Here is a 24574-nt window from a genome sequence, read left to right on the forward strand (position 1 = left end):
TTTAATAGATGCACTGTGGAGTGTAGAAATAATCATTATTTAGGTAGCTGAAAAGTAGCTTGCCAAAATTGATAATGAAAGTTATTCAAGATGTTCTGTCAAAATCCTTTCCAATTAGTGTTGAGGTCTTGAAGGGCCAGACTTAGCTTTTTATTAATATGTTCAGTTTATTAATGTATTTTTTGATATATGCACAGTGTGAGTATCTAATACATCTCATGATATTGCATAATTATGGTGCCTTTAATTTGTTGTACCCCAGTCTATTCTTCAGTCTTATTTAAAATTCACAATTACTTCATAGTTTCATAACTAATAACTCATTAGGAAGCCTTGCAATGTACCTGAGGTTACCTCTAAGGCAATCCATATTTAACAATAAACTAGAGAAATATCCGACTGCTTGACTGTCATTGACCAGTTTAAATATTTAAAGTTATCATTTGACCTTTGTCTAACCACTTATAGAAAATGAAATAAAGGTTGTGTATGAACCGAGGGAAAGAGAAATCCTTTCAAATAGTTTTTTCTCAGTGAAGACACTAGTTGTGCTGTCAGTAATCAAATACATATATATACAAATACATATATATACATATACATATATATATATGTATGACAATATATTTTTTAAAGATAAAGGGCCCAGTTCTTCTTTTCCTTTTTTCTTATTTTAATTAATTTAAACACATCATTCTTTAGTGATCAAATTCAGATTCATTGTTAATTATCATAATAATATTCTATTCCTGTTTTCTCTATTATATCTTAAAAGATAGCTTTTGGCTTTTTTCTGTCTTCCCATCCACATGATAGGAAATCAAGACCGTTGTTTCTAATGCCTCGCTTTCTTTGCCCAGAGACGTGAACATACTTAACAATTACAGTGGTTCAACTCCTTGATCACTGAGGTGTCTCTTACATATATTATTTCAACTTTGTCTTACTGTCTAATAAGGAGCCGAAGGATGTTACAGTTAGTCCAGCATAGTGCTGTACCTACAGAGATGGGATATAACCAATATTTATTCAGTGTCTACATGATAAAAGTTGGTTAGGGGACACCTGGGCGGCTCAGTCAGTTAAGCATCTGACTCTTGATTTCAGTTCAGGTCATGATCTCAGAGTCGTGGGATCAAGCCCCGTGTCGGGGGTCTGCATTCAGCAGGGAGTCTGCTGGAGATTCTCTCTCCCCCTCTGCCCTTCCTGGCCGTGATCCATCTCTTTCTCTCTCTTCCTCTCTCTCTGTCTCAAATAAATAAGTAAATCTTTTTAAAAAATGAAAATAAAATTAGTGTTAGTTTCAGTAGGGATACAAACAAGGGGTAATGCTGAAGACGCCCCATATGAGATGGTGAGATAATTGGGGTCTATTTTTAGATGCTGTATTGGTTAAGATTCTTAGATTCAGGAGGATAGAATTGTCCAGCTGATTTAAGCAGAAAGAGGTTTACAGAGTAGCTTATAGTCTCTTTGGGAAAACCAGCAAAGCTTTTTGGATGCTACACAGCAGCCGCAGAAGAGTGAACCCAGCCGCCAGCCCAGCTCACTGTGGCAGCCCTACATACACCACATGGCATCTACAATGCAGGAACTAGACTCCGTAGTCTCTGCCAAAGCTGTCCCCAAGAAATCCTCGCCCCTGTGTGCATGCATGCGCGTGCACATGCGCGTGCACACAGAACACACACACACACTGTCTCACTCACCAGAGGTGCCTGTCTCCTTCCATACAGCTGCCTCATATTGCTTACATCTACTTTCCAAATTCTGCACCAGCACCTGCCTCACAAAACCTGAGCCACATCTGGAACCTGGCTGCAAGAGATTCTCAAACATACAGTTCTTACTTTTCTAGCCTTTGTGGTCAAAGAGAGCTGCGAAAGGGGATCCACGTCTGTATGGAATAAGCCATTTGTGCAGTCACCGCAGACCCCACCCCCAGGGATGCTGTGAATGAGTGATCCCCAAAAAGTGTGTCAAGGAACCCTAAAATTTGGTCCACCCACCTAAAGGTTGCCAAGGAGGAGGAAGAGACCAAGCGGGCAGGGCTTCCTCTGGAGCAGCCCCACGTTAATCTGGTCATCTGTTGAGTACGTCTGTAGTTTGTCTGAAGAAAGTTCTCTCAGTTTTTGTGTCTTTGTTTCTTTTAAGTTTCAAACCACTGCTAACCTGCATCCATACCTCAGTCCTCTACCTACTACCTTTCCTATTAGACAGGTTGTAACAAACAGAGCCCAGCATTTCTTTCCAGAGCAAATTAGTTAGTTAGGGAAAGTGCTGCTAACAGGCCCATTCATATGAGGGTTTTTAATGTGAAGTCACCACCTCCTGAGAATATGCCTTTGAGTTGTCAAAGCTTTTCCACCATCCTCTCAGAAAACCTCAGCGGTGGAGGGCTACCCAGTCATCATAGCCATAGGGATGAAGGGACTGGACACATTTAATTACTCTTCAGCTACTTTATTTCATTTAACTTCAAAAACAAAATTAGCGGTAGCAGAAGACAGTGGTTACATGAGGTTAAATTAATCAATGTGTGCTAATTAAATAACTGGTGTGCCTATGCCGTCCGTGCCTGTTTCAGATGGTGGAAGAGCTCGTAGTCTCCCCTACCTTGGGCTTTGTACTTTCGGTGTTTTGCTGTGTAGACTAAATCCAAAGGAAACAATCTGTACATTAAGTACGAGAGAGACAAAGCTGTTACCTCCACCTATATGGGTCGCCAGGAAAAGATTGTGGTTGGAAGCTTTCCCCCAGCAGCATCTCTGGAACAGCTGCCTACACGCCGTGTAGGGCCGTGTAGGAGCCACACCTCATCCATGCACTGCGGAAACGTGGGCTCTTGACACCAGCCCCCACTGCCCCATCCTTCATGTGCTTCATGTATTTCCACCCCAGAAACAGATCGGCAGCCCCACATTGCTTGAAAGTGCTAGAAGCTTTCTTCAGGTCCACAAGGCCGTTTGTCAGGTTGTTCCTGCTTGCTTACGATAGGCTTCAGACTATTTCATTTTTGTCGTATTTTACATAGTTTTCTTATACCTAAAAAAAGGTGAGTTTGTTGAACTATTCACAATGTTTAAATTCTTAAAAAATGAATTGCATATTTATTGTTGACGATCTGGAAACTTTAGAAAGGTGTAGAGAAAAAAATAAAATTCCCTGTAATCTCATCATCGGTTGACCGTTGTCAACACTTTCATACATATTCTTCCCGCCTTTTTTCTATGCATGTTTTACATAGAAACAATTAAATATTTCTTTGGTATTTTAAGTTTTAGAAACCTGCCAGTGATTTACTGTTGCTGTGAATAAAAATTTTAAAGTCACTGCTCTAATTTGGCAGGTGATGTGTTTTAACATAAAGAATATAGAATCTGCCAGAATTATTTATTTGAGTTTCACCTATAAGCTGTAAAAGTCTCTTTGGTTCATGAAATTGCCTTGTAGGGCTTTTTCCTACCTCCAGCTATAAAGCATCAAACCAAAATTAGGCTGCCATCCTCATAGCATTTTATTAAGTCTATAGTCAACCTTTTCACCCCAAAGAAAGAATTTGTTTCTTTCTTTTCTGTTAGACACTTCTATCTTGATAACATTCAAGAAGTTAAACATGAAGACTCATGCCTTCTCTCTCCTATCAATGGACCCATCCCTCCACTGTCTTAGATTTACGAAATATATAATCTTGTATACAAAACAGAATAAGTCCGTAGTGTATGTCGGGTATGTGGATTAGTATGCGTTTGTTGAAATGCACGATAACCCAGAAACATTTGTGTTTCGAAAAAAGACTGGGCTTTCACCGGGCACTGTTATGGAATATTCGTAGTTTATACATGGGTATATTTAGATAAGTGAAGTCACAAGTCTGTGTAAACAAGCTGCATTGATAATGAGAGCAAATGTAAGCTTGGGAGTATGTGTGTTCTTCGAGTATGGCCCTGTGTGTTCCTTACATAGGGGACTGTTTTCCTAGAAGTGGGAAAAGTGGAAACCCTCACCTGTAATGTTTCTTGCCGTGCCAGCTACCTCATCCCCAAGATCCTTTGTGTTAGTTGTTGTTCTTATTAGAGATATTTCTAAAAGGAGGTGTTCTGCATACAAATAGAAGCATTACGCATTACTTTCAACAGAAAGAGTCACTGAGTATTCCAAGTAAGAATAAATATTTCTGATGACATGGCATTTTTCAAATATTTCCACCATTCAGTGATCTAGTTTCTGATGGCCAAATACACCAATAAATGCTACTTATCATTCCTGTACCAAAAATCTTGCTGTCCACATATCTATTTTGTAGGCTTTTCCACTTAGTCATTTGCTGTGACCATTTCCCCTTGACATTAATTATTTTCCTAAAAGGATGTTTCTTACAGTTCTTCTCATAGGAACGCAGAGAACAATTCCTCGTGTATGGGTGGAAATCCACAGCTAGCAAGTTTGTCCTGTTTCCATGGTTGCCAGTGGCTTTCTAAACCACCGGCTTGCTGGCTCTCAGATTTCTATAGTAAGTTTTCTTAGGGATTAGCCTGGGGTGGGGAGGTGATGAGAGGGACCTCTGTTCATCCCCTTCCTCACCTCCATCGCGTTCCTGATTAGACCACCTTCTCTCCCACACATTTTCTCCTTTACTTCACTCACCTTCCTCCTTTAAAATTCCTGAATATTCTGTCTTCATTCCCTTTAATTACTGATTCTTCCCAGTAATTGGTTCCTTTGGAGGGCCTCCTCTTCTGTCAGCATCTGCTTGCTTTGCTGACAGATACCTCGATAAAGGGACAAAAAAGTTAGAGCCCGATAGTTTCATAGATAAAGAGTTTACAGATGCGCTAGTTTCCAGTGCCCCTAACAGTGCCTGTCTTCAGACAGAAGTGTCCCCTCGGTCCCTTGGACAGACCTCTGTTTTCCGTCTGTGTTCTTCCCAGCCACACGGCCCTCTTCTCACCTGCATTCCAGCCAGACTGAACTGCCCCCTACTTCCCAGACATGTTTCAAGCCACTACCTTGCTCATGCCGTTCCTCCTGCCTGGACATTTACCTTCCATCACCCCTAAACCCTACCTGCCTTTCAGAGTCATGTCTTCATGCTCTGTCCTCCAAGAAAGGAGACCACATTCTCTGGATCCCTCCAACAAGAGGGGCTCCATGTTGCCTTGATTGTCCTGCTCCTGTTGGTGCATCCAGCATGCCTGAATCTTATTGATGTCAGTGTCTGTCTCATCCACCCTACTACGTGGTAAGCTCCGGAGAGCAAGGAATATGTCTCTTGTGTTTGACTCTCAAAAGCATTGGACACAGTTCCCTGCACCTCGAAGGTGCTTGTTAGTCATTGGCCCATGAGAATTTTTAAGCTTCTGATTTGAAACCATTTATTCTCCCCAGTTAGTCTTTACATTTTATTTATTTAGTGATACTGCAGAGTAAGTTTAAAAATTCTGATGGCTGGGGCGCCTGGGTAGCGCAGTCGTTACGCGTCTGCCTTGGGCTCAGGGCGTGATCCCGGCGTTCCGGGATCGAGTCCCACATCAGGCTCCTCGGCTAGGAGCCTGCTTCTTCTTCTCCCACTCCCCCTGCTTGTGTTCCCTCTCTCGCTGGCTGTCTCTATCTCTGTCACATAAATAAATAAAATCTTAAAAAAAAAAATTCTGATGGCTTATATAAAAGCCAAAAAGATGGCTTATACAAAAATGACCTATCTTGATTACATCTTTAAGCAATGCCCAAAGAGAGGTTGGTTCCATATTGAGATTTACGCTGAGCTCATGCTGTTGCCTGTTGATTTTTTCTCAGATCAGTAACATAACTTGCCTACTCGCCTACAAGAGTCCTGAGCCACAGGCCTTCACTCTGATTTCCAGAGTCTTCCTCAGCTTTGTTAGTCGGTCTGCATTGTTGTTCTTTTATGTGTATGAGCATGGGGACCTTGGCTTTTGGAATAGTATGATATTGCAAATCAAATTCTACCTCAAAAGAATTTTTCTTCCACAATTTTCTGCATTTCTGAACAGGTTACAAAATGTCACAATTCAGTAGGGCCAATTATTAGGTTTTCATTTAATGGGCAGTTTCAGAGAATCTGAATAGTAATAGCATTTTAAACTCCTGCATTCCGTTTAGGGACTCACAACCAGTTCTCTCTTTGAGCACACCTAGTTATATTTTTGGGTATCATTTAAATTCAGGCTCCCAATCTGTAGGAAAATCAATGAGTTAATGAATAGCCTCATTTTTAAAACTTTTCAAATATTTTATCCTAATTATAAGGCATATCTAGTGACATTAATTTGATGAAATCCCAAATCATCAGATTGTGCGGAATAGCCCTTACCAAGGAGTCATTTAGAGCATTTTCAGGTTAACAAATGTACTGTTTTTTAGGGCCAGACCATGGCTTTACTTACTATGAGAAAAACTTTCTGCTGTTAAGGTTTGGGATTCATGTCAGTGTAGGTCAAACTTCGTGCATTTTTTTCATAGTTGTGTTTTTCACCATGTTTTATTTGGCCTATTAAACGAAAAGCATTGCTACTGCTAATAAAATCACCCCTGACATTTGCATAGCAAATTCTCATTGGTTAATCACTCGCATGTGCACTGTCCTCAGACTCGGTGAGCCTCTTGGTCGATCTCCAGTCATATGGTGAGTGAGTAGAACCAGAGCTGGCCAAGCCCACGCCCAGTGACCTTCCACACACCACTGGTGTGTGTTCATGTAAACCACCTTGAATCCTAGGGGGAAGGATGGGGGGGCGGGACAACATGGAAAATAAGCCAACAAAGTGATGACTGTTGAGTCATCTGCAGCTCATAGACTGTCCGCTGGGACAGCAACAGAAGATGAGGTCTCCAAACAGAATGAAGCTACAGCTTGAGAGCAGGCATCATCTCAGCCCACCCTATAATCCAGTTGCCTCTGTGTGGTTCTCTGTTTTAATCCTTGTCCCTCTTTATCCTAGCCAGTTCTTTATCCAGTCTTCAGCTGAAAACAACTGACACGTAGGAAAGCAGAAATCACTTACAAACATTGCTCACTCAATCCTCTCAGCCATTCAAAGAAGAAATCTGAAGCCCCTTCAGTGTTTGGACGAGGGACCAAATTAGTCATGGAACCTACATCTCCTGGTTCTGTTTTCTGTTCACGCCCCATACGCTGTTCCACCTCCTTCAGGTACATGGTGCCTGAGCTCCGTCCTCTCTCACCCTCCCTCACCAGCCAGAAAGTTGTGGGTGTCACATGATAGTGAGCTGGCCAGTCAGTTACTGGAAGTTTATTCTTGCATTTCTCCTCTCACTGGATCAGTATAGAAGCAAATTGGAGGCCTCACATGTATTCTTGGCCAAAGCTCATGACTGTGGAGTACAAAAATTGAGTCTTCCCGGGAATGCTCATCTTCTTAATGAAGAAAGACTGGACGCACAGTAGGACTGCATAACGACCCGTGGCTGAAGTGATATGATCTAGCTATATTATATGAAACATTCTATCACAAACACATGGATGTAGATCAGTGACATAAACCCAGTGAAGTACATAACCCAGAGGGGAAGAAAGGGGAAAGAATAAATGTGGAGGGAGGGGTGGTGTGAAACTGAGTAGAAAGGCTTTTCCCTTCCCAAGGAATCTGTGCTCGGCACAACACGGGACCTGTCAGGGAAAACCTCACTCAGGACTGCCTTGCCGGCCTTGAATTTCCACTTGTGTTTCACTTCCACCGTGCCCTCCCCCGGACACGAGCTGATTTGCCTCTGTTGCCGATGGAGGCTGGTACAGGTTCAAGGGATTTTGATGACATAACATGTCATCGCGCTGTGTGAAGACCGAATGGATTCAGAGCATCAGGATGTGCCCTCCTACTGTTTTTAAATTCAAGGACGTGTTGAGCACCTTTAAAATTCAGTGGAGCAAGTGCTGCAGCTACCATGAGGAGGCCGTCTAAAACTGGCCCCAGATGCAAGGGACACATTCCATTGACCTTCTGTCTCCTATTCCTGATCCAGGACCCCAGTCCTAGCTCTAGGGAGCTCCTTCTCCTGTTTCCATGTCTACCTGAGACTGCCTTGAGTGGCCTCCACTGCCCATCCTGTTCTGAACCCCTTAGACTGGAGGCTGGGCCATGGTCCACATGGATGACTGCTCCCTCCCTCGCGCCCATCTCTGTCTGACCACTGTGCTGCACTCACGGGCCCAGCAGAGTACTAGTCCTCACCTACAAAACCATCTGTTATTACCGGAGCCTCTTAGGAATCTAGAGGCCAGAGCCTTTTCTCTCTATTTCCAAACCAAAGCACCTTGCGTATGATTTCTTAATCATTATCGTCCTGATTGCTGTTGTCATCTTAACTGCCATGTATTTTAAGAGCACTTATATGCTAAGTGCTACATAATCATTACGTAATTTCATTTCATTTAACCCTCAGAGCAAACCTATAAGGGAGGCATTATTATTTTCTTTTACAGATGAGAAAACTGAGGCTTAGCAAAGTTCAGTAACTTGCTCAAAGTCACACAGCTATCAAGTCTCAGCCAGGACTGCAGCTACTCCTGTCCTTCAGCATTAAGAGCTCAGCTCTCCTTGCCAGGAACCTGATACCAGCTGGGTTCTCATCATGCAGTCAGCCTCCAAGGAACATAAGTAATGTATGTGGTCAAACTAAAATGTCTGTTTCAAAATCAGACTGTGCTTCTACTCATATGTTCCATGTAGATTATCACTGATGTTCTCAGTCAATAACTTGAGAATCAGAGTGTTAAGAAAATATGGAAGACTCATGTTTACCTGCTCCTCTCACCTTAGACTGGGGGGAAAGTGCCCCAGTGGGCCTGAACTACCCACATACGTGTGCCGAGGCTGGCGTATGAAATAATGTCCTTAAGGCACATGGAGATTGCTACCCTAAGACCACAGGCAAAATAGCAAAATGGACAAAGAGGTCTTTGGTGCTGTCCAGGTCTTTGTGCCCAGCCCTTTCCTTCCATTCTCTCCCCACCCCCCTGGGCCCCTCTGGTGTTCTGAATCTACCCCCTGTAACCCCAGCCAGGACAGTCTGTCCCAGAAAGGCATTCCCCAGTGAAAACTCTCAGCCTATGAGACACAGTAATCTCTGCTACTGGAAAAAGCGGTGTAAGGAAGATAAATACATGAAAATTTAGTCTTGAGGCATAGCTCAGTTTTATAAGAAGAGTAGAAATGGTGATGGGTAATATCATGAACTCTGTAGACTTTTACCTCTGCTTACTAGACCACTGTTTCCCAGGCTGTGTTGGATTTCTGCTCAAATACCCCCACGCCACTCTGCCTTTCCCCCGCTTCATCTTTCTTCAGAGCACATAGCATATAGACCTGGAATCCTGTCACATACTTGTTGGTTTATTGCCATCACTCCATGTGGCATATAAGCCCCACGAGAGCAGAGCCTAGTTCTGCTTGCTGCTGCAAACCCAGCATCTGCAAGAAAGCTTGGCACATAGTAGGTGCTTAATAAATGTTTATCAGATGAAAAGATCAATCACCTAGGCCTCTTCTGAGAGAGGCAGCTTTTACTTTAACCCAGTTTTTTTCCGAAAAGAACAAATTTAAGAAGCCATCAGACCCATGGTTTTACTGCTGTTATTGCTTCAGATGAGGTGATATTTGTTTCTTTAAAAGGCCAATTTAAAGTTGAGATAAAGAAAACAGTTAAATAAATACTAGTTCAGGTGGTGCTCAGGTGTGGTAAAGTCAGGAAAATGGTATCTGAGTGTCTAGAAAACAGTGAGTTCAGAAAACACTTATCTAACAAAATCTACCATTCTATTAGTGGATATCCTTCATGTGAGTAAAAAATTATAGTGGTCTACACAATTCATCTTGAAATAATTATGAGCCAACCTTCTCAATCTCACATGATATGCATTGTGTTCATGGTTCTTAGAATTATTTTTGGCTCCGGGAGTTATAAGTAATGTGCATAAAATTAAAACCAAAACTTACCCACATTTGAGCCCAGATATTTCCCCTTTTAAGCTGTTCCCGTAACTTTGAAGTCAGGGTTAAACCACAGGCTTATGTTTTCTTATAATAATTTTTTAAATATTTGGGTCCAATGATACCTGCTAATTTGGCTTGTAGTAATGGGGTAGGCTCAAGAAAATTCAAGAACAAATTGTGCCATATTATTTAAGTTCTCCCTAATCTTACAAAAATAAAATACCACAAATTACTGAATTTTAATATCTCCTGAATCTCCCAGCAAAAAAAATAAGGAAGATAATACTAATGACTAATTTAAACACTAAAAAAGAAAAAGGCAGGAGGTAGGAGAGATAATCCCAAGTAAGCCAAGCTTGCCTATCTATTATTATGATTGTTATTAAAATCACAGTTTTATGGGGGGGGCATGATTTTGTGGTGCCAGGTTTGAGGAATCCTCTTTGTTAAAACCTTCATAAATGAAGTTTAAAAATTGAGACTAGTTTCTTTTGGAAGCTTCTTACTTGGGGGGAGGAGGGACAGGGCAGGTAAATGGACAAGGAAACAATAAATAGGTGTGGAATTATGTGGTTAATAAGAATATCATTTTTTGTATGCTTGAAAAAAGGCATCCATGCTCTCCATATAGACCCCCAGTCAGTGAGCCTGTGTGCTTCCTTTTCCCTGCCAGATATTTGTTCCTGGCTGGAAGACATTTTAAGATATTTATGTGATGACATACACCTGCTGGGTGGATGAAAAGCAACTGCTCCCGAGGATGGCCTGCTTCAAGGGCACAGTAAGCTTCTGAGGACTTTGGCAGGTTGTCCTTAAATCATTTGGGTGCATCTTGACATCACCTGTTGCACATATCTAAGACTAGTACATTTCCAGATTCATTGGAGCCAGAGTTGCTAACCCCAGGGAAGAGGCGTCAGAGGCAGTCGTGACTCTGCAAAATTGTACTGAGACAGGGGGGACACAGTGCTTTACCAAACCCACCCCGGGCATGTGAAGTGCTTTTCTTGGTGCTCAGGATGGGCACCTGCCACCATGGAGTGGACCATCTAGAAAGCGGACCTAGTAGGAATACACGTAAGTATGGTCCAAGGTAAAGAGATGGGCCCAAGATAGAAAGAAGGTTTGGAGGACAAGGGTCGGAGATGAGGGAAAGTGCCATGAACGAAATGCTGATGAAGTGTTCTGCTGGGAATTGACCAGACAGAGAGAGATTTCCAAATGAGATCAGGGGAAAGCACAGGATGTTTGAAATGCATGGAGACATTGTCACCAAATGGGTCCTTTGAAGCCGACTTATCTTTACCTGTTCATTTCCACAAGCATTACTGAGCGCCAGCTGCTGTGACAAGGCAGGCCGTAGATGGTAGAGATGCAAATGTAAATAATTTGTATCCCTTTCTCCATATATTCAATCTAGTGAGAAAACACTCCTGAACAAGAATTTTATCATAAGTTTTAATGTGATGGATACTAGGTATCTATTAGTTGATTAATAAGCAATTAATCTATTTACTCTATCTAATAGATAATTAATCTATTTAATGTGATAGATGCAATCATACAATAGATATACACAGGAGTTCTTAGCCCTCATGTACTTCCTGGAGTTGGTGATGCCTGGCCTGAGTTCTGAAGACTAAGCATGAGTTAGGTAAACAAGAGAAAACAGGGACATGGAGGCGTTAAAATAGTATCTTGTGCTCAGAAACTACAAACTGTCCAATTTTATTCCCGCACGAGAGGCAAGGCAGAAATCAGTGGTTGTACCAGTGGGTGCCTTAGAGAGGCTGTCCCTTCCCTGCCCACCACTATCAGGACCACCCCAAGCAAATATAGTCAGCGTAGGAGGACCATGCTTGCTGTGTAAATGGAGGTTCAAGGCAAGCTTCTTCACACCCCTTGTGTCCTTCCACTGTATGGAATATCTAGAGCTTCCACTGTGGGGACATTGACCCCCCGCAGAGGAGCTCTGAATCGTGACTGAATTGGGACCTTACTTGTTGATATACAGGGAAACTTTCTCCATCACTTTTATCAGCATGTCTAGAGGTCATGGTTTGAAAGACTTGGCTTCAAATATGCCTTCTGCATTCAGGTGTCCTTCCCTCCTCTCCCAGTTATCTACTGCTCTGTAACTAATCACCCCAAAATGTGGTGGCTTAAAACAACAGTCATTATCACTCATAGTTTCTGTGGGTCCGGAAGTGGGGAGCAGCTTGGTTGGGTGTCCTGTGACTCTGGGTCTCTTGTGAGATTGTCTTCAGACAGAGCCTGGAGCTAAAACGGTAGGGAAGAGACAAGATCCTGGAGCAGCTACAGACTGGCTGGGCATCTTGCCCTTTCCCTCTTCACTGTCTCAAAGCCTTGCCACAGTCTCTCTGCGTGAGCTAGTTTGGGCTTCCTTACAGCATGGTGGCCTCAGGCTCAACTGAGCAGGGCCCCAAAGATGAGTTCCAAGAGCAAGACTGGCAGAAGCTGCATGGCCCTTTCTAACCCAGCCTAGAAAGTCACACGGCGTCACCCGTGCAGCATTCTATTCATTAAGACAGTCACAAGGGCCCACCAAGTTTCAGTGGGGTGACACATAGACTCTGTCTCTTGATGCGGGGATGGCAAGGTTGTAGAAAACCAGTGCGATGGGAAACACTGTTGTGGCCAATTTTAGGAAAATACGATGTATGACACACCCTTCAAGAATATTTCCCTCTGTTCACATAATCCTTTAACTGAATATGAATTCATGCATCATTGTGTTTCCTGCAGCCTTTCTTGCTCCCTTCCCACACCAAAATCTAAGGCTTCGGTGCACACACGCAAACCAAGAAACTTCCATTTCCTGAATGAGAGTCAGTCACCCTGGTGTGCAGTGTTTCCCACAAGATGGTAACACTTTATAAGCCTATATCCTGTTGCCCCATCTTCAGGGAAGCTGTACTTCCGTCAGGCACTGTTAAAGCCAGATATGGCTCAGATCTTTAACTGAGATGCCTCCTTTCATCTAACCAAAGCGGACTAGAGACTCACGAGTGAATGATTTGAAATCTCTCCTTTTATTTGCCACGCACTTGGACGATTGATGGTGCTCTCATAACAAGTTTAGTCGGTGGCATCTTGTGGATTACTGCATATTTCAGGGAGTGAAAAAAGAAAAAAGTAAAAAAAAAAAAAAAAAAAAAAAAAAAGAGGTCCAGACTTTGGACTAAAGGAACTTTAAAAATGGAAGCATTAGCATGTTCTTGGTAGGAAATCTTCTGATGTAAAGTTAAACTATTGATGTAAATTTTACATTTTTAAATAAGTACTATTGCAAGTGTGCTGTCTTTAATGAGGGCTTTAATTCCACTTTTTACGCATATATAGTGAACAGAAGTTGAGTTCTTCAAATATTTTCTATTAAAAATGTATGATACATAAGCACTAGATTGGAGGGCTTTTTCGCTCTTGGATAACCTAGAAAAAAAAAAAAAACAGCTCTATTTTAAAATCCCTTCCAGTTCAAGAGTTATCCAAGCAAATAGTGTTGACCAGGTGTTGAATGCACCACTAATAATAATGCTACCCTTTCATAAAGCTAAGTAATCAGGAATAATGCTGAAAATAAGAAGACAGTCATTTATTTACTCTATTTGGCATTGTTAGTACTAATAATGCATTTCAACACAGTGGAACTGCTGGATAATGCTTTTGTGACTTTTATGCAGCGGTATTGTTATTTAAATGAACAGTCGACTGCACCGTAATGAAGAAATGCAAGCTTTTCCCAACTCAGTTATCAACCAGGATTCTAGGAAAATGAGAATTTGTGTCTGCCTTCATTCACAGAGCAAACTGGAGGTCACTGTTTTCAATATGAACCTTTTTTTAGCTTTTCAACAGTGAATAATTAGGAGCCGCCGCTTCTGAAATTACCTGTATTCACTGTAGAGAAGGAAAGACTTTTATCTTCCACGATGAAATACATTTTCTCATTCAAACTTTGTCATTCTTTTTTTAAATGGCATTTTACACCACTGAGTCAATCCTAGGTAGTAAAATAAAAGAAATATATTTTTTGCGCCACAATAGCCTTGTTTATTCAATTTTACTTCCTTAAATTTCAGCTTCTCCTTGAAAAATGATCCAAATGCAAAAATGGGTTTCAAGCCGTTGAACATGTAAAGCAATTATCCACATAAAATACTTTACACAAACACACATGTTCTTTGCACCTTGATTTAAATTGAGTTGATCCCTGATCCTTGTAATTTAATGATTATGTGCTTCTATTGAGTTTTTTAACAGCTTTATTGAGATACAATTTACATATCCTACAGTTCACCCATCTGAAGTATACAGTTCAGTGGCTTTTCATGTATTCACTGAGTCGTGCGACCATCACCACACTCAATTTTAGAACATTTTCATCACCCCAAAAAGAAATCTGGTTTCCATTAGCAGTCACTCTCTGTTCCCCTCTCCTGGCCACTGACAACCACTAATCTACTTTCTGTCTCTATGGATTTGGTTACTCTGGACATTTCATACAAATGGAATCATACAATATGTGGTCTTCTGTGTCTGGCTCCTTTCACTGAGCCTAAGGTTTTCAGAGTTCATCCAAGTTGTAGCCTGCATCAGTACTTCAGATCTTTTTATTGCTGACTAATATTCCATTGTGTGAATATACAGATTTTATTTATCTATTTATCAACTGATAGACATTATGAATTATGCTGTGACGAGCCTTCACATACGGGTTTTCTGTGTGGACATATGTTTTCATTTCTCCCGGCTGTAGACCTAGGAGTAGAATGGCTGGGTCATCTGGTAACTCTGCGTTAACATTTTGAAGAACTGCCAGACTGTTCTCTAAAGTAGCTGGACTGTGTTTAATTCCCACCAGCAATGTGCAAGGGCTCCAGTTCCTTCACTTGCTGCTGTCTGTCTTTTTGATTACAGTTATCCCAGTGGGTGTGAGAAACCATCTCATTGTGGTTTTGATTTGCATTTCCCTCGTGGCTAAGATGTCGAGCATCTTTTTAGGTACTTATTCACCCTTTGTATGTCTTCTTTGGAGAAATGTCTGTTTCTATGGAGTGTTTTTAAATTCCAGTACCTCACCTCAGGAATGTGGAGAGCAGAACTAAAATGGAAACAAATATATCTTCCTAAAGGGAGTTCGTTTTCAGACGCATTTGCAAATTGAAGACATTGCTTTTACAATGGAAATATTTTTGGGTTGTGGAATAACCAAATTGATCTCAGGAATCAATTGACTTGTGAAACTTTTTTCCGTTCGATTTGCAGTATGGATATTGGTGGTGTCAGACCTTACCTAGAAAAGGGCTCAAAGATCATCTTGTCCAATTAATTCATTTTACAAATTAGGAACTCTATCCAGATGGAATCCAGGTAACCGAGTGTCCCTGTTTACTTTAGAGAGAATACAATATACTTTTTAAATGGTTTCTCACTGATTTGAAAAAAAAAAATGACAATGGTATAATCCTCTGAAGTTAGAATCAACAGCATTTATTGTTGCATACTCCACACATTTTGTTTTATTTTATCCTAAAGGTAATACATGTTAGATCGATATTATCATCCTCCCTCTTTATGTGTGGGGAACTAGGGTAGCTGACTTGTTCAGCAGCACCTGGCTAGTAAATGGCAGATTCTAACCCAGACCTTCTGATTTCAAGTCCAGAGTTCTCTTTGTTTCCTCTGGTCTGCCAGATGACTGAAAGACAGCGTCAGCACATTGTGACCCTTGCCATCTTGGAGGACTTTCATTTCTGATCACTAAGTCACTGACACAAGTAGCAGATAGGTGGCATCATGGAGTACTTACCATCATTAATACAGTTTTAGCAAATTCAATATATGTAACTTTGGAGACAGAATATATGTTTCAAATGACAGAAGAATTGTTCAGGTATAAAAATATAATACTTTAAAGTATCTATCAATGTGATAATATACTTGGAGAGTAGTTTTCAGTTACAAAGCATTTCACTTAGACTTTTAATTGAAGGCTTACAGTTATGCAAGACAAGTTTTTCATTGTCTTTGTTCGTATGTATTTTTCCTACTCACGATGGCCCTAAGGTCTGAAGTGCTTCATTTACTAAAATATAAAGTCTGAGGCAGACTTCCATCTCATATCCCAGTGTTTTGGCTCCTATGTAGTCCTGTGTTCCCTCCAGTGTACCATGCTCTGCCTTAATGATGTGCTGAAGGACACTCATTTGAAAGAAAAAGAGACTTTATACCATTATTCCAGACAACAACAGGGCTATGAACAAGTAGAAGTTATAGGGAGGCAGTTGGGAGCCCAAATAAAGAAGACTTGATCTGCCCAACAATGCAATGTGTTGTCTTGTGAAGGAGTGAGGTCTCTTGTCATTGAACTGTTCAAGCTAGAGCTGGATGACCATCTGGGAGAATGCTCTAGAAAGGATTTCTGCATTGGGGGGTGTGTGTGTGTTCGTGGTACCAAGAGAAATTAGGTGGCCTTTAAGGTCCCTTTCAACTACGAGATCGTGGATCTTTGTTTTTAGTAAAGAGAGTAAGCTGGCCTAAGGATCTTGTGTATCCTCATTGAAAAGAGACTTTTGCTCTGATAAACTCTCATCCTAGACATTAAAGGTGCTGTGTTTTCTGTTTAATACCAAATGTATTAACATAAATGACTGGTCTCCAAATGATTAGAACAGCAGTTCCCATCTGTATTTGTAGACACTGTTTACAACAAGGGTTCCGTATTTAAATTAGTTTGAATAAGAGCCTTTTATACACCATTGTCCTTTACAACAACCAAAGAGGGAGGAGAAGGTATGCAGCAGTGCCAAATCTATTTTTTTACTTTTGCAAAGCACTTCAGTCTTACCCAGTGGTTCTCAGCTCTGGTTGCACATGAGAATCACCTGGAGAACTTTTAAAAACTACAGATGACCAGGCCCCACACTGGACCAAATGGAACACATATCTCTAGGAGTGTGTTCCCAGCATCGGTATTTCTTTACGGCTCTCCAGGCTGTTCTTATACGGAACCAAAGTTAAGAAGAACCAGTCTAGTCTGAGTGTGAGCTCAGGCAAAATCTGGACATTTGCCTTTGTAATTCAGGTCCCTGTTGAGACCTCAGATTATTAATTCAGAGCCGACGTTCACAAGTATGTAACGGGCAGTATCTCACAACGGGCCACACCACTGCTCTTGAGCCACACCATCTGGCTTTGTCCACTTACTGGTTTTGTGACTCCAAACAAGTTATTTTAATCTCTCTGTGCCTCAGGTTTTTAATGTGTAAGTGGAAGTAATAATAGTGCTTATGAGATAAAGGTAAAGACCCAAAAGAAAATGAAAACTCTACGTATTTGATAATACAATTCCCATCATCATCATTGTTCTGTCGTCAGTAGTAGTAGGGGCAGCAGTGGCAGGAGTCCTGTAGGGATATGGGCTGAGTATCCATTGAAGAAATGGTTCTCTCTGTACCGGGCTTCAAACAGGACTTGACCTTCCTTGTAAACTAAGGGCTCTGCTGCACATTAACAAAGTGCTTCCTCAGATTCAGAACTTCCCAATGAAGTACAGAGGGTCCCCAACTTATCATGGTTTCACTTAGATTTTTCAGTTTCATGATGGTGCAACAGCAATACACATTCAGTAGAAACCATACTTTGAATTTTGATCTTTTCCCAGGCTAGAGATACACCATAGGTTACTGTAACTTTCATGATGCTGCAATTCTGTTCTTCACTTTCAGTTCAGTAGTCAATAAATCACATGAGATAGTCAACATATTATTTAACTTCAGTATAAAATGGGCTTTGTATTAGATGATTTTGTCCAGCTGTAGGCTGATGTCAGAGTTCTGAGCACATTTAAGGTGGACTAAGCTAAGCTGTGACGTTCAGTAGGTTAGGTGTGACAAACGCTTTTTTGACTTACAATATTTTCAACTTACAAAGGGTTTATTGGGATGTAACCCCATCGCAAGTCAAGGGTGAGCTGCAGAATGTTTTGTGTCAGGTTTTCTGCAAGAAGCTGAGGCTTAACCCAGATAAGCTCCTGCAGTTCTGTCCACCTCTTAATTCTGTTTTAAGAATGGACTTTTACTAGTCCAAGGGGGCCTAATTGAAGGGTCATGCTGAGTTTCTGTTGGATAACTGGGACCAGCATGCACTATATATGGCAGATTGACCTCCTGAATCCTCAGGACAATCTCAATTTCAAGTGGTCTGCCCTCCTGAATGATTGAATCTGTGGTTCATAAAGTATGGTTGCTATTGAATAGGAAGCAATGGCTTGGTAGACCAGTGTCCTGGACTAATGGTGCAAAAAGTAAACACAATTTGAGTATGTGAGTAGCCCCAGAGAAAACTTAAAGAGCACAATCAGGTATAGCTTCTTTTTCGTTTTCAATTGATACAGGAGTAATCTGAGCTAGCTCTAGTCACCAAGGGTACAGTACAAGAGTCCCTGACTCTCTGGGTTTAGGACAAGTGTGGACATTATATGGATATTACAGGTTCTCTAGCACACAGCCTCCAAATGCAATTGTGGAAATTGGTGGAATATTCCTGGGAGGAGCTCAAAGGACTGTAAAGCTGAATAACATCTTTGTCTCAAGAACTAATACGAGAAACTGGTTTTTTTCCCTTTTCTCCTACAAGCATTTTGTGGCTCACCATTGCAGACACTGCATATCTTTGTATCCCACACAGTCCCCATGTTAATAGTTGTTTGCTAGTTGTGGTCATTTAATTGAAAAAAGCTGGCATGGAGATATTACAGGTCCCAGTAGGTCATTTGTGTATCAAGTTTGGTATTACTGCCTTTGACCAAACTCCTTCCAAGTCCAAATTTATTACAGTTCTTTAAATGCATTAATAACATATAAGAGGATAGACAGAGGGCTGAAGAAAAGATGTGTGTGGCCTTTAAAAATGCCAATCGTCTACAATTCTGAGGGTTGCTTGCCATGGCCTGTTGCCAGGAGTGCATTATAGAATTCCAGATGGCATGTTCTGTTGGTACTTGCTTTGGATTTGCTCTGGGAATGAGGTTAAAGAGGACACTAGACTGTGGCTGGGATCCTCTTGCTTGCCTCTCCCGGAGTAGATCCTGGACGCCTCCTTCCCTCCCACCAATCAGAAAGCTGCCCCAGCCTCTGTTGAGGATTGTGGGTTCAGCACGCTTGCTGTCTCCCCATGAGTTCCCATGCACCTAGTAACCCCGCCCCGCAGAGACCAATGAGACTGAGCTCCCTCATGTGACCTGTGCTCACCCTCCCACAGACCCCGGGGCTGGGGCAAGTGTGGGCCTGAATTCAAAGACTCAATAGATAAGGGTTGTGTTTTTCATCAGCTTGCCTGTCTTTATTTTCTGAGACTCTTTAAAAAAAAAAAAAAAACACTTTCATTACAGAAGTTTACTCTCTCAATTGCGCACACACGTACAGCCTGAGAAAGAACACAGTGTGTGAAGCCCGTGTTCCCCAACACCCAGCTTTTACAATTACCAACATAGAGTCATTCTTGTTTTCTGTTATGCTAGAGTATTTTTAAAGTAATTGCAGGTATCTGATTTTACCTGTAAATATTTCAGTTTTATCTCCAGCATATATAGCGTGACTTTTTAAAAACCTAACTATACTACTCTTATCACACATACGAGACTTAATAATAATTTATTAATAATAATAATAGCAATCCGTCCAGGTTCAATTTTCTCTAATTGTTTCACAGATGGCCCCACACAGTTGGGCAGTTTCAGTCAGGGTCCCAACAAGGTGCACCTGTTGAATTTGGCTGATCCATTTTTAAGTGTCTTTTGATCTAGTATAGAGCCTCCTCCAGTTTTTACTGTATTTATTTATTGAAGAAAATCAGATCATTGTCCTGTAAAATTTTTCATATTATATATCTGGCCTGTGCATCTTCCTTGTGCTGTTCAGCATGTTCCTCTCTTCTCCATAGTTCCTGTAAATTAGTCATTAGTTTAAAACCTTAGTGAGATTCAGGATACTTTTGTGGCATCACATCAGGAGGCACAGAACAACTATTATTGATGTCAAGATTGATCAGTGGGTTCAGGTATGGTCAGCCTGATTCATCCATTATGAAATTCTCTATCGACCTATTAACCTAATAGTTTCAGTAACCACTGATATCACTGCATGCATCATCCATTAGGGGTTATTAAAATAGTGATTTTCAATTCTATCATTCTTTCTGCATTTATTGGCTATTTTTCTATACAGAAGAACTTATCATTATCAACTTTTTGGTTACTCTGAAATACAGTCCATATAAGAAAAGCAGCATAAATGCTTCTTTCCATTTTCTTATCAATTTTCAAAACACTGAATTGCACCAGCAGCCTCCAGAAGTGACCAATGAGGCTTGTTTATTTGTCATAGAATATTATTATAAACACTTAGGTTTTAATCTCTTTCATATGCATCAATCCAATGTAGTCATTATTCTTTTTGATGCCCAAATGTCCCATCTTTGATCATTGGGAGCCCCTTCTAGTTTTCTCTGGTCACCTTTTATTTATTTTTTTAAGATTTTATTTATTTATTTGACACAGAGAGAGACAGCCAGCGAGAGAGAGAACACAAGCAGGGGGAGTGGGAGAGGAAGAAGCAGGCTCCCAACGGAGGAGCCTGATGCAGGGCTCCATCCCAGGACTCCAGGATCATTCTCTGAGCCAAAGGCAGATGCTTAAGACTGAGCCACCCAGGTGCCCCCTCTGGTCACCTTTTAATGTAATTCTCCTAGTATTCTTTTCTGGCAGAGTAAGATACGGTGAGTTCCTGGCCAAAAGATGCAATCAGCTATTTCTACAAGGATGTTTCCTTTCCATGGGAAATAGTAGGTAAAGACCACGGTCTGGGCACTAGGAGTAGATTGCCTCTTAAAAAACGTAATGGTGACTTCAACCTCCTTGTTATCTCCTTGTTCCTGCTCTCTGTGGGCATCTGGTTCTACCTGGATGCTCCCTCCCCCATTACTTTTAACAGCCAGTGCACAGCTCTCCTCCAGTCAGACCCACCGCCTCTCTCTACACTTTCATCCCTCCCTTCTAAGTTGGATGCCTTACTTGCCTGCAAGCTTCAAAGACACATTGTGGGGGATACTTCCGTAATGCTGAAGAACAGTGATACCCTTTTTTTAACAGATTATTTTAAATTATTTTTTCAAGAGAGTTAACCTCCTATCACTACCCAAATCTTTGGTAGACAAATCCAGTCTATTTCTTAACCCAGAACAACAGTGTTCTGAAACACCAGGGAAATGATCAACCCACTCACCAGAGCTGGGGAGCCTTCATAAAACCAACAATCCCTTCAGGTGTGTGTTTTGCAGGGAAGCATAGGTGGTTGCATGTTGAAATTTGTAAGTAGGGTTGCCAGGTGATGAAAAAGCATTAAGGCATTAGTTTCTCTTAACCATTTCTAGACCACATATCCATTTGAACATCTGATGAAAACTATAGACTTTCTGGAAAAAGATACATAGACACAAAATTCGGCAGACAATTTCACTGGCTTCGAGGAATTCAAATTATCTTGAAGTTAAATTTGTTTTCACAGACTAGGTCCTGATTTGCATCGGCTTGTTGAAAGCAGCAGGACTTGGAGGTGGGTCCGAGGTCCGGGCAAGAAGGCACACACATAGCTAGAACCAGGGTGGCAGCTTTGAATCACTCCAGTGAACATGATTCAGCCTTTGTCTACAACTGCTCCGCATGCCGGTCCATGAACTATTTGGTCTCAGTCCATGACATCATAAGCATAGAAATTAAGAGTAAGCATTTAAAAATATTTATAGCAGGGGTGCCTGGGTGGCTCAGTCGGTTAAGCATCCGACTCTTGGATTCAGCTCAGGTCCTGATCTCATGGCTCGTGAAACCAAGCCCCACGTCATGCTCCCTGTTCGGTGGGAGTCTGCTTGGACATTCTCTCCCTCTGCCCCTTCCCTGGCTCACACACACTCTCTGTCTCTCAAATAAGTAAATATAAAGAAATAACTCTTTAAAAATAAATTTAAAAAACGTTTCTAGCAACGTGGTATTGCTACAGCATCCAAGCACGTAGTCAGTGGACTTGTCTCATGGAGCAGGACATAAAGCATTTGGGACGCTGGTGAGTGCACTTGCTGAGTTGCGCACAGCAGGAGCTGCATGCTTGTCTTCTGCATAGGACCCCTTCTCTGTTCCCAGCAGTTGGAAATTAAAAACCAAAGCAGAAACTGGTCCTTCATCGCAGTGCAATAGGCAACAGCAGTGAAACCCAGACTATTTTCGCCCAGCCTTCTATCACGTTCTTTCAGCCCATGGTTGTGTCAATACCCGCTTCAGATTTGTCTCCATTGGCTCCCTCTAAAGCTCATCTAGAACAGAGCACACAGTAGGCATTCAGTCAGCCTTTGCTGAATGAAGACAGAGCTGAGCAAAACTGTTCTCCAAAGAGAGAAGACACAGTCTTTCCCTAATGATACCTATGGGGGGAAAAATTCCTGTAATTCCAAGGAAGCTGGGGTTACCTACAAAAAGTATAATAGGAAATAAATTATAAGCAGTCATTATTCACTGAATAGTCTCTCCCAGAACATGAGATAAGTAGAGTAACATTAAGTAGCTGGTCCTCATCGAAGTTGTGAGGCTTTGGGGATGGTTTATATTGCAGTGTATACATGATGTGAATTAACAAGTCAATAACAAATGTGGCCCATTTTCAAGGCAGAAAAATCAGAGTGGTCTCAAGTCTAATACCACTAGTGGTGGGAAGAAAATCATGTATTTAATCTCCAGAATGAGATTTTATAAATGAAAGGAAAAAAAAGAAATGGTAGTGTATTCCCTGTCTAGTTTTTCCCTTAGCCCAAACCTTTCTATCATCTCTGTCTTCCTGTGGATCCAGTATGAGTCAAATCCACTCTTTGAAGGAATCCAAAATCTTGTCTTTTAAAAAGTAGGCTTGTGCAAAGTCACCTTTAGCTCTCATGGCTCCTGGCCTGAGGACAGACCAGCCCTTGCCCACCCTCCCCATTCCCAGCACCACCAAAGTCCATGCCACACTCCCAGCATGCCTCGGTGCACTGTGCAGCCGTCCCGACACCACGCAGTGCATCGGCAACCCAGGTTCTGAGGAGACGGCAGGAACTGGAAGTCACCAGCTGTCTCTGCCTTACCAGAGAAGGAGATTTTACCTTAGGACAACTTCTCAGATTCCGTGGATCCAGACCCTGCTTAAAGAGACATATTTCCTTCTTTCTTTTTCCCTTCCTTTCAATTGTAGAGAATTAGAAATATTACCTGCTAATAGTAACTGAAGAAGAAAAATTGAGGCGGTCTCACACAACCGATGAAATGAGTAGTACACAGTGTATGGGCATGTGTTGCAAAGGGACAGGTGGTTTCTATTTATCGACCACTATTAACGCGAACGAGAAATTTCTGGAAGTAACTTTGCTTTTTAACATCCCTTCTAAATAACACTGGCTGTTTGCTCTACCTCATTATAAGAAAGGCCTCCTCCAAAAACAAAAAGTTGTCCTACTTACCATGCACAGGTGTGGCATAAAGGAGCTCGTCCACGGTACATGGGCCCAGAAATGCACAATCGCTCAAGACTGATATGACCTTTGTCTCCACAAATAAAAAGACTGATAACCCCAGGTGTCACCACCACATTTTTTAAACACATACATCACACAGGGCTCAGCTTAATGACTATTTTCAAGTACTTTCAAGGGGAAGAATTTGGGGTCGGTAGAGGGCTTCATGGTGTTCTCAATAATACCTACCAATAAGTGTTTCCCGCACCAGTGCTCTGACTCTGCTATGGGAGTTTTATGGTTACTGATAGTAACATGATTATGGTAACCATTTATTGAGTGCATCTATGTACCAGGCATAGGTAAGCACTTTATGTTAGTGGATTTTAAAAGCCTTTAATATCCCTAAGAGATAAATGTTTTTATGATTTCATTTCATAAGTAAGGAAACAGCTTACTCAGATCATGTCCCTTGTAAGTGGCCAAGCTGGTCTAACTTCTTAGCCTTAACAATTAGGCTGGCCTGTCAGGGATTTTTTGCTTGTTTGGGTTTTTTGGGTTCTTTTTTTTTTCTTTCTTTTTTTTTCTTAAAAGTTTAAAAGAGAGGCTCCTGTGCTCCTTGGCTAGAAAGTTTCATTTGGAACCCTTTTTTTTCGTAGAATTTTTTATCGTAGAATTCACATAAGCCACCAGAGGGAATGAGAGCTGGCTGCAGCACTATCACTGAAAGGTAATAATTAATGAAAAAAGTGTCACTTAAAGAGGTCAATGACACCAAGCGTATGTTTCTCTTGGATTAACTTTTCTAACACTCTTTAAATAATGTGTTGACATCAGCAGAGACCAAAAAAAAAAAAAATGCAAACAGACTTGAACAGTTTCAACCTCTGGGAAGAAAAATATGAAAATAAAGCTGTTCTCATAGCCTTCTACAACCACTTACACTTCTTTTTTTGTGATAATAATTGTGATAATCACCACTTGTTGTGGGCCTTTTTTTGTGCCAAGCAGCGTGCTTATCTTTAAGTATCAGCAAGCTCGGAAAG

The 24574-nt window shown here is 41.4% G+C and overlaps 1 protein-coding gene and 1 long non-coding RNA gene across 7 annotated transcripts in view; one reads left to right on the forward strand and one right to left on the reverse strand.

Annotated features, from left to right (window-relative positions):
- The window catches only part of VTI1A (vesicle transport through interaction with t-SNAREs 1A), a 368766-nt gene that overhangs the window by 245886 nt on the left and 98306 nt on the right, over positions 1–24574 (forward strand). Inside the window, exon 9 of one of the 6 annotated variants that reach the window (XM_034663288.1) lies at positions 8465–12990. The exons of the other annotated variants lie outside the window; for them this stretch is intronic. Within the exon in view, the coding sequence (XP_034519179.1) occupies positions 8465–8468 (4 nt within the window). The 3' untranslated portion in view covers positions 8469–12990. Of the gene's footprint in view, positions 1–8464; positions 12991–24574 lie in introns of those variants that run through there. 6 annotated transcript variants of the gene reach the window in all.
- On the reverse strand, positions 13062–23578 carry LOC117802751. The gene is made up of 3 exons (XR_004626266.1): positions 23535–23578; positions 13887–13998; positions 13062–13427 (listed from the first exon to the last, which is right to left on the reverse strand). It is a non-coding gene; the product is annotated as an uncharacterized LOC117802751 (long non-coding RNA).

The sequence above is a fragment of the Ailuropoda melanoleuca genome, chromosome 6 (assembly GCF_002007445.2).
Source record: "Ailuropoda melanoleuca isolate Jingjing chromosome 6, ASM200744v2, whole genome shotgun sequence".
In the NCBI taxonomy this organism is placed as follows: domain Eukaryota; kingdom Metazoa; phylum Chordata; class Mammalia; order Carnivora; family Ursidae; genus Ailuropoda; species Ailuropoda melanoleuca.